Here is a 12,954-nt window from a genome sequence, read left to right on the forward strand (position 1 = left end):
GACAGAATACAACAACACAGGGACGTTTATTTTAAAAACTTTAAGGTTAGTGGTCCTCAAACACTAATGCATTTTAGTTTTAAAGTTACCTAAAGTGGCTATACTTTTTGTTTTGTTTTTTAAGGCATTTTTGTTGTATCTTTAGACTGATTATTTGGTACCTCAGAGTAATTGTTTTTTTGTTTGTTTTTTTATTGCCCATGTGTCTCTTGGGTATTTTGTGTAAAATATTTTAAATGTTAAAGTACTCTTGCACTCAATTCTGAGTTTACTTTTATAATGGGCATGTTTTTAGCTCAGATGTTACTGAAAAGGTTTGTTGAAGTCTGGAGACTTGAAAGACAAATTTAATGTTTGTTTCTGTATTGTTGGTAAATGGCTTGTTAAAAAAAACACTAAATGTTTTTGTTTTAATATCTAAATGACCAAATTCAACATTTTGCAAGATACATAATTGGTTTCTTAAAGCCACTACAGTTATGAAATTAGAATACAAATACTCATTTGCAATTAACTTTACTAAAATAGTAGTTGGACTCTGGTATTTGGCATGAACCTGCAAGCACTCGCATCTCAGATTAATAATAATAAAATAATAATACATTGAAATAATAATAAAATGTAGTGGCTTTGGCAAGTTGTCTTGCATGTTGGTACCCTGTAAACACTGAATCAACTAATGTGTGTAATTTGCTTAACTGTTATTTACCCCAGCTATGTGTTAAACATTGAAATTGGATGTACATCTTTCACATAATACACAGTGTTACTGTGATCCTAATTTGTGACCTATGACAACACACAGTACAACAAATGTATGATATGGTCCTAAGGGAAACAAGTCATTGTTAATGTATGTTTAGTCAATTATTGTAAAACAGTTTTTGTTTCTATCTCTGTATTTTTGTGTAATTTGACTAAATTAAATCTAATTGAGACAAGAAAACAGGCTTGTTAGTTCATTGAACAAAAGGGATTTTAGGGGAATGGACAAGGATCTAAGAAGTTCATTTAACAAGATTGAACTTTGTTGTGCTAAAGTGGTTTACTGATGTAGAGCGAATTAGAAATACATTTACTAGCCTAACCAAAAACAAACATTTAAATACAACAAAATGATAATAGATTGGATGAACATGATAAAATTATATCTTATCAACAGCTATATGTAGCGTTCAATTAACATGTTCAAGACGAGCTGTGTTTACTTGGTTTGATTAGATGCATTAAAGGTGCTATGATAAAATCATGTTCATTGAACATTTTATTTTTTTGAGTGTAAGTGAGTTAGATCGTAGATGTCAGAGGCTTCATAATGTGTGTATATGATGATGTGAAAGACTTACTAGTTCTTTCACCTGGGACAGTCACAGAGGGGCGGCTGTAGAGTTGGTAAGGCAGTTGACCATGGACCACAGGGTCAGTGGTTCAATCCCCGCTCCTGGCTACGAGTCGAAGTGTCCTTGGGTAAGAGACTGTACCCCAAGTTGCTCCCGGTGGGTCAGGTGAGCACCTTGCATGGCAGCCCCTGCCATCGGTTTGTGAGTGTGTGTGTGAATTGGTGAATGGGAAGCTACATTGTAAAGCGCTTTGGATAAAAGCGCTATAGAAGCGACTATTTAGAAGCGACCATTTACAGAGGGAGAAAGACAAGGAAGCACTTCATCATCATGTGACACAGAAAAGGATCAGATAAAACCAAACAACTGCTTATACATTTTCCATCAGTTGACATCTTGATCCATTTATTTGTTGTTGCACTTTATTTTGTATATAGTGTGTGAAAAGTTGATTGAAGCATTAATGTATATCTTGAAAGTATAAAATATTACGAAAATATTTTTGTTTAAGGTACTGATTTATCCAATAGGCTGCTGTTTGTCAATAGGTGCTGTTTTTTCAATTCAATTCAACTTTATTTATATAGCACCAATTCACAACAATGTCATCTCAGGGCACTTTACAGAATGTCAGCAGTGGGAGAAGAACTGTAAAAGTACCAGTACTGCAAAGTGGATATACTCTGTTACAAAGGAAGTACTGCAACAGAATACTACATCAGTAAAAAAAGGTATTGAAGTACTGTGACTGATGCAGTTTGTTTCAAATGCTGTAGTTATAAACATTGTACCGGAATTAAAGTAATGGATTACTTTGATTAAGGATGAATTAGGGTTTGATTAAAAACGAAAAATGACACACTGTAACAAAGCATGTAATAAAAGGAAATGTATAATAATAATAATATCATAGATGGTAAAGTAAAATGAATCATCAGAAAAGTAACTACACTGTTGGTAATTTCCTGGATTTCTGCATAAATTGGTCAAGAAATGTGACCTGATGTTCACTAAGTTACTAGTATGAATAAACAATATTTCTAAGCTAATAAAACACAAACAGTCATGAATAATCAAAAACCAAAAACAGGGCAACACCATCTTTCAAACCATTGTTATCCAGTCTGAGGGTAATATATAATTTCGTCTTACACCTTTGTAAAACTCTTTTGTATCATAAAGAGCTTCAGTGTTACAGGAAAATAGTCCATAAAATGAGAGCTTAACATTTGTGTACATTCAGTTTATAACCAGATGGTTTGCCATGTTAATTTATTGTATTTATAAGTGCTATTGTTTATTGTATTTTATAATCCCATTTTTAAAGGAACAATTACTTTGTTCTGTATCTGTTGTAGCTTCATATGAGTGATTTTCAAAGTAACTTAATGCTCGGCTAAAAGTAGTGACGTATATAGTCACACAGAAAAGAACCTTAAATTAGTTCAGTACTGTTGAGAAAATCTACTTTATTCTCCAGGGTTATTTTATCTTAGCGAGCTGTTAGCATGTAGCTGCTATGTTCAGTGTGACAGACTGTGGCTCTGATCAGATTAACCGCCCCCCCAAGGAGGGCGTGTAAGTGCCAGCAGATGCTTTCTCTCTGTTTCAGGATCTGGATCATCGAGCAGCTGAACACTTTGTCTGGAGCCTGAAGAGTCGGGTAAGGTTTTTGATTATTGATATCAGTGCTCATTCAGGGACAGAGGCTCATGTTAACTTTTTTCAGTTTGTGTTCTTATGGGAACTAGATAAAAAGGCTGAAAACTTTATTTATCGGCAGGACAATGATAGTGCATTTTTACTAACGCACATTTTTATCTTAAGTCCTCTATGAAATAGTTTGAAAATCCTGTTTTTGTTGTAATATTCTTATAGATTCTGCGGGTTATTGTTATATAGTTGTTGTTTTTACTTAAACAACACGTGAGTAAACGTTGATCGATTTAGAGAATTTAACGTGTTGGGTTTTGAGTTTCTGTGTAGCAGATTGATTTGTTTGTGTTTGCTCTGATGTTTGAGCTTTAAACCTGTTACTGAGGTCAATAGGTCGAAGTCGAACCAACATTATGTCAAAGAGACTCTTTCAGACTGCGTGGTGTGAGGCACTCATGTCATGAACATCCGTTTAAACCTACAGAAGCAGACACAGAGAACTAAAGTCCAGCTGCTCTGTGTTCCTCCAGACTTTAATCAGGTTTACAGTCAGGTCTCACATCTCTCACAGCTTGTCTTAGTGACAAACATCAGAAACTCTTCAGAAGGTTATGTGGTTGTACTCCTTCAAAAGGTCTGTTTAAAGTGTGGGAGTCAATGATGAGACTCTAAAAGTCTTTAAAGAGTAAATAATTAGTCCTTATGATGTTCTACAAGTAAAAGATGTTCTAGATGTTGAAGTTTAGAGATATGTGTGGTGTTAGAGGTCAATAATGAGGATTTAGAGGGGGTTTTGAAGGTTCTAGAGAACTAGTTTAGCTTAGTATCCTGTAATAGTTGTTGCTAACTCAATATTATAACAGATTTCGTCATTCCAGCTGATTTCAACTATAACTTATATATTGTCTGGATCTATATGAAGTCTCCATGGTCCACCATTTATGTAAAAAATGGTCTTTAACGAGTCAATGAAGATGTTGTTACCCTTTATACTATTCCACTCCACTCAGGGTAACTCTAGAGGGTTACAGAAAGAAGTTTTAGATTCCACTGGTCTTACAGTCTAAAGGACATAAGGATTCTTGAATGTTTTTTAAAACAATAAACAGGTCTTGATTCAATATTCTTTATTTTCACATAGTATTTAATATTCAGGTCTTTATGTAAATTCTAAATCTTCTTGAAGGTTTTTAGGGAAAGTCTAGAGCGTCAATTAAGTTCAATTAAGATGTTCTAGGAGTTGGACACATGAGGTCCTTCGTGGGGGTTCAAAAGTAACTATGAAGGTTCTCTAGATTTGGGGGGTCTACAGCTGTTCTGGCAGGTTCTAAATGCTTTTCAAAAAGGTTTTAGGAACCAGTGTGGGGCTTAGGAGATCAGTAGAAAGGTCATAAAAGACTGTCTATATCAGCAGAAACCGTTTGTGTTCCAGGATGATGCTGAATGACCGGTGGACCATCATGAACAACAGCAACTCGGAGCTCGACAGCAAACACCCGAACAAACCCAAGGTAACACCTGACACGTGACCACACCCACTCTGTCATCATATATTCTGTCGTGCATTCAGAGTGTAGGACAGAACATATGTCGTACATTTACAGTTGTCTGTAAACCAGTGACACGTGGTGTGATATTGAGGTGTGTTTGGGAACTGGAAAATACTGGCATCAGCTGTCCATTATCTTAGCTGTTGTCGGCTGGTTCTGTCATTTTAGTCCAGGATCAGCCAAAAACAATAATTATGGTTTACATTGTTTTACACGTTAGCACTTTCGGCTCCTCAGTTATACTTTCTCTTTTTCACACCACGAGGGTCTAATTTATTTTGTTGACCCAACAAAATTAGGAATGTTTAATCTATAAAGTTGGAATCATCAAATAACCATGTGTCTGGATTTGGATGTAGGATATAAAGTCAGCTCTACGCAGCACAATTTAGTCTCTCACCATTTCGCTAACCTGAAAACAGAAAGACGAGCAGAAACTAAACCAAGGCACAGAGCAGAAACAGACCCACTGAGAGTTAATTCCTGTTAATCTGGAGTTAAACTGTCAGATCAACGTGTGTCTAATCTGCAGCAGCTGTCACCTCCACAGATTTCTACACAGTTTATACTGAGGGAACTGGTTCTCCTCACATTCTGCTTCACTAACAGTAGTACTACCACAGAGTACAAACGCAGGAATTTGAAATTCAATGGAGTAAAATGATAAATGATAAAGTCGAACTACAAAAGCCAAAAAGTAGTTGGCACAGTATGTCACAGAATTATCACTAACAGAAACAGGAAACAATCAGTGGTCCCCAGCACAGACCAGTGACATGAACTACACTGAACTACAGGGAATGCAACACCAGCTCTGCTGCTAAGAGGCTGAAGCTGCTCTTTGTGCAGATCACGCTACTGTGTTACTTTCTTTATGTAAAACATGTAAACAAAACAAAAATGTGCCCACCTGCTACGACAACTGAGGAAATATCACTGTCCCAGGATGCTCCGTGTAATTTGTGGATTGGTGCTTTTAAACTTTATGAGACTGACAGAACTTCCAGGAGTGGTGACAAGTAAGTGTTACTGAGATGTCTGTATACTGTGTGTTCAGAAATGCTGTCGCTTCCTGTTGTGGACTGCTGTTGTTGTGATCGGCATGGGAACTGTCATTATGGCAACAGTCACCATCTTGTACCTGACACAGTATCCTCTGCCCTTCATCAGCAGGTAAACACATATATCTGTAACTAGTCTGTATGTATCCCATCTTTCTGTATAAATATGAACGTACTGTTGTCATGGTAACAGGGGCGGAATCTCCTCCTCACCTGTGATTTTGACCAATCCCAAAGAATCTGGTGCCCTTGTGACAGTGTCCCGTGTCACAGCTGGAGAACCAATCAATATCTTTCTGGATGCAAACTGTCCAGACTTTAGCGAGAACTTCCTGCGCTGGGAGGCATTGCAGAGCTCACTGCTGCGGACACTGACCAATCACAACGCAGATGATTGGCAGGAGAGGGGGTTAGCCCAGAAACTCACTGAGGATCTAAAGGTGCTCATAGGCCATGCCCACAACCTAAGGCTAGAAGCTGATTCGCTGAAAAGAGGTCAAGGTGTTCTGGAACAGAGGCTGGATGGACTTCAGAGCGAGCAGAACCGCATCATACAGGTAAGTTCAGGACAAGTAAACTTAGTGCAAAACAGCCTAAAATCAAAGCAAATATAATATATCTGCCCACCCCACTTTGTGTGCCTGTCTAGGTGATGTCCGACAGTCACTCAAGAGTGTTAAAGGTGGCTGCAGGATTCAGTGATTCTCTGCTCAATCTGCAGAGGGAGACAGACAGTCTGAGGACCCTAAAGAGTGAAATGCACAGAGACGGTAACAGAGGTAATGTGACATCAGCACAACCTTAATACAATGCTAGCTTAACGTTAGCACACAGTGAATAACTAACAGAGATCAAAAATAAAATTATTGAGCCTTAGTCAATAATGTAAAATTAACTCAAATCATGCAGCACACTGGTGGAGTGGTTATTGCTGTTGCTCCACAGCTATAAGTAAAGTAAGTATAAATCCATCTGCATCTGTAGGGAGATCATGTGACCTGACACTATCACATCATCACAGATACTGGAATTAAAAAGATGTTTAACATTAACTAGCTGGTAGCTTACTGTGTGTCTGAGGCACAGACTGTACTCTAAGATACCGACATTGTCTGGAAGTTGGAAAACTTGAGAGCTATTTACCTCTGAATTAAAATAGAGATCTGTAGTAATTTTATTTGTGAAATCTTTGTGCTGGCTGCTAGTTTTTTGTCTCATCCATCCTGCTTCTGCAGACAGACACGCCTGTCTACTCCTCATTCATTCATTCAGTGAATAAAAGAGCACAGTTGTTGTTTATAAGTTTACATTAGGATAAGGGGTTAAAAATCGGTTGTTACTCACGTTATTGCTTATGATTAAGCATCATTTTAATAAGGGTAAGTGAACGCTAGGACAGAGACCAGGATCTCACATGGAAATATGAATATTACACAGTGTGGATTCCTCCTCAGCTCACAATTAAATTTGCACTGTGTTTTCTACACTATAACACAGCGGGACATCAGTTTCACGTTGTTTACACACAATAACACAAAAGATGATTCCTCCATCAGGGGCAGCAGAGTTGCTAACTACTCCTATTGTGCCACTTGTTGTGTAAATGTTTAAAGAAAACTTTACAAACCTTTAAACAACTATATCAACTCCCTCCACAGTGAGTTTGTGATGCCCCCCTCCTTCTGAGGTTTTGTCACTATGGCATCCAGCAAACCAGACCATACTTAGGATTGAGTTATTGATTTGGTCCCTCTCTCTGTGAATGTCTATCACCCTCAGGCCTCAGACCCAGAGACTGCAGTGATGTGAGGGCATCTGGTGTTTCTCAGGATGGAGTTTATTCTGTGTTCCCTACACATAACCCCAGCGGCTTCATGGTTTACTGCGACATGACGACTGACGGAGGAGGGTGGACGGTACTGCCACACTAAAATGTGTTGTGTGTTTTTAAATGTGTTTCTGGTTTCTGTCAATTGTCCGGGTCACAGAACGGACAGTTTACACTGAGGTCCCCCAGAACCCCCTATGGTTCTTTATGTTACATAGCTGTTTGTCCTATGTTCACTGACGAGAAATGTCCACAGACAGCCATTAAAATCCTACATTGCTCTTAAATTCCATGTCACACGTTTATGGGCTGGTCTGAACACAAATGCAGAGACAGAAATACAGGGTAGAATTCAGGTCACGCTGGTTAAAGTTCATTGAAGTATATTAACAAACACCCCAGCTGAAAGAACCGGCAAACTTGGAAAGGAAGCTGAACATTAACAAAGCAAGAAAGACTAGAAACGCTGGACATGAGCAGGACTAAAGACAAGAGGAGTGAAGAGGAACAAAGTAAACTCAGTCCAAACCCAACTTACAGCAAACAATAAACACGAGTCAAGTCAGTGTGTAACAGGGGGAAGCGTGTGAAGCCCAGCAGAACTGGGGGGGCTAGGTAGCAGAGTGTTAACAAGGGTCTAGCAAAGACTGCTTGGACTGGAAAGTTTCAACGTGCTGAGGCTTGATTACAAGTGAAATCAGGTGTGTGTGGAGAGAGAGAGCAATGAACAGGGTGGAGCCACCTGTTAGTGTGTCTGAATCTGAACAGAGGGGCGAGAAAAAACACCAAAACAAGACTACACATTGACCTGAAAACAGAACAAAGATGGGAAACAGCCCTAAATAGGTTACCAGGAAATGAGCAAATCTGGTCAGGCAACAGCAGAAATAGTGTGTGAAGGTATTTTAGGTTCCACACTTAAAATTGCTTTGTTAAGCTAAACTTATCTACAGTAAGGTAGTCATGCACAAAAATGATTACTCTTACCCTCTTTTAAATCTTTGATTGTTTTCTTCAAAATCAGAACAAAAAAATATCTAATCATAGCAGGTCTTAGGCAAATACAACCTTAGAGGAACAGCTACCCACCTTTTTTCACTGACATTTTTTATAAAACTAAGCATCAGGGTCTCATCTGTCCATAGGATGTTGTTCCCGAAGTATTGTGCTTTGTTCAGATGCAATTTTGCAAACCTCAGTCATTCTTTGAGGGTTTTTTAAACAGAAGAGTCTAGGCATGCATGTTAGGTTCATTGGTGACTCGAAGTTGCTCATAGGTGCGAATATGAGTGTGAATGGTTGTCTGTCTGTATATGTCTGTCTGTGTTGGCCCTGAGACGGACTGGAGACCTGTCTAGGGTGTATGTTCTTGCCCAAGGACAGCTGGTTACAGATAATGGTTGGATGACAGCCCTTGTACACAGACTTACATTATTAAGCTGATGCAATGTTGTATTTTCTATATGTGTAAGACTGAATGCGAGTCAGTATAACATCTCCTGTGTGTGCAGGTGATCCAGAGGAGGGAGGACGGTTCAGTGAACTTCTTCAGGGGCTGGGAGGCTTACAGAGACGGCTTTGGACAGACAACAGGGGAGCACTGGCTCGGTTTGACCCACTAACACACTATTAGACCTGTCAGTCCCCCCTACAGATTGCAGAGTCAATCACAGACAGAGTTTGCCCTAAAGGGGGGGGCGCTACAGAAAACAGTATTCAGTTGTAAAGTTTTATCCTCTGGGGAGCAGGAAGGTGCTCAAGCAATGATGATCTGAGCTCATTCTTATTTAGTTTAGTTAGTAGTGAGGTCAGCAGTCAGTCAGGTTAATAAATTAGAGGATTGAGTAGTTGTAACTAAGAAGTAACAGATCTGGGAGCAGATCTCCTGAGTTAGAGGGAGCTGGGTTACAGAGGTTGAAATTTTCCCCTAAATAGGACCAACCCAGAGGATGCCTGTATCATCCTATATACCTGACAGTAATGGTGCTCGCTACCCTACAGTTGGTCTGGTTCTGGTAAATAAGCATCGTCCCCCACACACACTTTGATGTAACCCTCAGTCCTAAGAGAACAGGGCAACTCTATTCTATCCCTACACACAAATGTGCAGAACAGGGGTTAAGCTTGATTTATACATGTGCGCTGAATCTATGCCAAAGGTCTCGGGTAGGTTCTGTGTAGCCTATGCAGAATTCTACACTTTAGCCTAACATGAATATCCACAGAAATGTAACTCCTCACTGCAGCGACAAATCGTTTGCCTTCAATATAATTCCGTAGATCTAGTTAGAATAACCCCACTATCTCTCTCCCTGCCCATCTGTCTCTCAGGTCTGCAGAGGATTTACTCCCTCACCAAGTCTGGTGGTTATGAGTTACGTATTGACATGGCCGACTTTGACAACACCACAGCATTTGCTCATTACGCAGATTTCTCTGTCGGTCGAGACTCAGTGAACCCCGAAGAGGACGGGTACCCACTGACTGTGGACCAGTATTCTGGGAGTGCAGGTACTGATACTACTACAACTTTTGTTGTAATACACAGTATTATCAGTACTAACAGGTGTTTTCCCCAGGTGACTCCCTTCTGAAGCACTCTGGGATGCGGTTTACAACAAAAGATCGGGACCACGACCAGTCAGAGAACAACTGTGCAGCATACTACCAGGGGGCATGGTGGTACAGAAACTGCCACACCTCCAACCTGAATGGACAATACCTGAGGGGGGGGCACGCATCTTACGCTGATGGGGTAGAGTGGTCCAGCTGGACTGGATGGCAGTACTCGCTTCGATTCACTGAGATGAAGATACGACCAAACCCCAAACCAGAGTTCAGATCTCCAGGCTCCAGATCCTAGACCAGACATTTTACCTTGAACCTTTACCCTATCCTTAAACCCCTCTAACCTCTAACTTTATTGGACACCAAAACTCAGACTTCAACCTTGACCCCTAACCATCAACAGTCCAGATCCTGGTGAACATTGTTACAGCATCTGTTGAGAGGTTTTATTGAAAGTTTAGAGGCAGAAAGGTTCATGATTTTATTTGACTAAAAATTACTTGGATTTCTTAAAATCAATAATCTCAAAATCCATATTTCATTTATGAGCTCTGACATCCTGGGTTGGAGTTCTCAGCTCTATGACCAAGTATCCAAATCACCACAGTGTAGAAATACCCATGAAGGTCCTGGACTGAAAATTAGTAAAACTTTACAGGAAAGGTAAATGACAAAAAGTGTGTAAAGTACCATCAAAATATAATTAAAGTACCAAATGTGAAATTACTTATTGATATAATATTATTGGATAATAGTTCCAATAATAATAATAATAGTAAAGCATTATTCTGTTAACACAAGTAATGCTGGAGCAGGTAAAGCTGGTAGAGCTGATTTAACCCCTTCATATCCTGACAGCTGTTTCATCCACAGTAATACATCATGAATTCTTTCATGTTAACCGTGTTGTTTTAACAATCTGAATCTGTAAAGTTACTAAAGCTTCAGATACAAAGAGTGGGAAAAGTACTTAGTGGTTTCCCACCAATCAGCTTGTAGTTTCACTGGAAACATACCTGTTACTTGCTACTGTTAACCACATACTGGTTGGTAACAAGTTGTCACAAAAAACTTCAACGTAATAAAAGTAGTTTGTAATTGTTCTTAGCCAATCAAAATTTAATCTATTACAAATGCTGACTACACTTATTCACATTAAATAAATCTACATTTCCAAACAGTCCTCATTATTGTGATTAAGAAAGAATATTCTAAAATTTGATTTCAAATCCCGACCTCTGACATAATTCCTAACCCTCTGAACTCCAAGAAACTATAGTTTTTTGTCAGTCTGCTTTATAAAATGTGATTTATATTGTAAACATTCAGATCAATAATTGCTCTGTTTGTTGTTCGTCCCGATGAATAACCTTTTATATTGATGATGTCAAAGAAGCCCATCTTGAGAACACTGTTTAAAAGCAGTTAGATACAAATTAAGTCTGTACTGCATGATTATGCATAAAGCTTTGTGGTAAGTAGATTGGTAAAGTAGTAGATTAAGTTGTTAGAACATCATCTTGAGGCAAGATACCCTCAGAGATTTCTAATCACAAAAGTCCCTAAGTAATCAAAGATTGTCTTCAATTCTATATATATAAATCTACAAAGATATGTCTGCTTTTTTGCATAAGTCCTTATCTATACTATTTATAAACTGTCATATTTAAAGTATAATTATTTTATTAAGCAGGTTTTCATTAGTATTGGTTTAATTTAGATTGAATGAAAACACCCTCTGGCAAATTCTGAGAAATATTGTCCAACCCGGTTTACAATTCCATTAGCTTAATAACAGTTTGAAAAAAAGCAATTTTATTATACAATGAAATTATATCCCTAATATTTTTATTCTGTTCGAGTCTTCCACCATTTCTATTTCTTTACTTCTTTTATTTATCTTGGAATTAAAACTTTGGTACATTACTCACATTTCCCAGGTGTTTTTTTTTGTGTGTTTTTTTTTTTTTTTAGTTCTCTTCCTTTTTTATTTTATGTTTTCTGTAGTGCATTCTTTCAAAGATCCATCATTTAAAAAATAAAGTTTCTTGTGTGTAATTGTAAAGAATCATTTTATGTTAGTCAGTCATTAGTGCTAGTTAAGTTTTTGTTTCTTTACCTATTTGGTCAAATTATTTGATATAAGCCAAAAATCTATCGCAGATCTCTGGGAGAAGTCTTAAATGTTCCAGGTAAACTAAATCAGGTATGGGTTTTCTAGTCTCCAGATATCACAACAATTTAAATTAAAACATACCTTGTTGAAAACAATCTTTTGTGGAAGTAATAATTGGAAGTAATAACCAGTCAAGGGAGATGGCCACCCACTCTGACTCTGGTTCTGCTGGAGGTTTCTTCCGTTAAAGTTCTTCCTCTCCACTGTTGCCTAGGTCTTGCTCAGGAGGAATTAGTTGGGTTAATAGTCTTGACTTTATTATGTAGTGCCTTGAGATGAATTTGTTGGTATTTGGTGCTATATAAATAAAATTCTATTGAATCGACTCATATTCTGTTGTACTGGACTTTTATAAAATTCAATAGCTGTCCCTACTTACATTATTCAGTTAACTGTTGTTAGTTATCAATAATATGTACTTCTTACTAATTTTAACCAAGTTAGAGGTAATTGCAAAAAATGATTTACTTATTGTTTTTGAGTGAAGCCAAATTAAAACAATCAAGTACAGTAGCAACAAATGAGGCAATGACATTACCACACCAGTGTGATGCAACGATTTACAAATAGCTGCTTAGTCTGCTGGGGAAACTTGTAGGCAAGTATTAACAGGGTCAAAACAACCAAGGGCAATTAATCAACCCAGTGCATTTTACCACTGACATTTTCCTTCACTTGAAACATCTTCTTCTAGGTTTTGTTAACGATGAACGTAGGATTAGAAAATTATATTTTACTTATGCAGTACAATGTAAAGTACAATTTACACAAGGGG

At 38.1% G+C, this 12,954-nt stretch overlaps 1 protein-coding gene across 1 annotated transcript; it reads left to right on the plus strand.

Annotated features, from left to right (window-relative positions):
- Positions 1-2,877: 2,877 nt before the first annotated feature.
- LOC137135880 (fibrinogen C domain-containing protein 1-like) lies at positions 2,878-12,485 on the plus strand. The gene is made up of 9 exons (XM_067520602.1): positions 2,878-3,003; positions 4,429-4,507; positions 5,604-5,719; positions 5,801-6,164; positions 6,257-6,386; positions 7,387-7,523; positions 8,947-9,043; positions 9,767-9,946; positions 10,015-12,485. The coding sequence occupies exons 2-9, from the start codon at positions 4,430-4,432 to the stop codon at positions 10,296-10,298; spliced, it is 1,386 nt and encodes a 461-aa protein (XP_067376703.1). The 5' UTR covers positions 2,878-3,003; position 4,429; the 3' UTR covers positions 10,299-12,485.
- The last annotated feature ends 469 nt before the right edge of the window (positions 12,486-12,954 follow it).

Source organism: Channa argus, chromosome 11, assembly GCF_033026475.1.
Source record: "Channa argus isolate prfri chromosome 11, Channa argus male v1.0, whole genome shotgun sequence".
In the NCBI taxonomy this organism is placed as follows: Eukaryota; Metazoa; Chordata; class Actinopteri; order Anabantiformes; family Channidae; genus Channa; species Channa argus.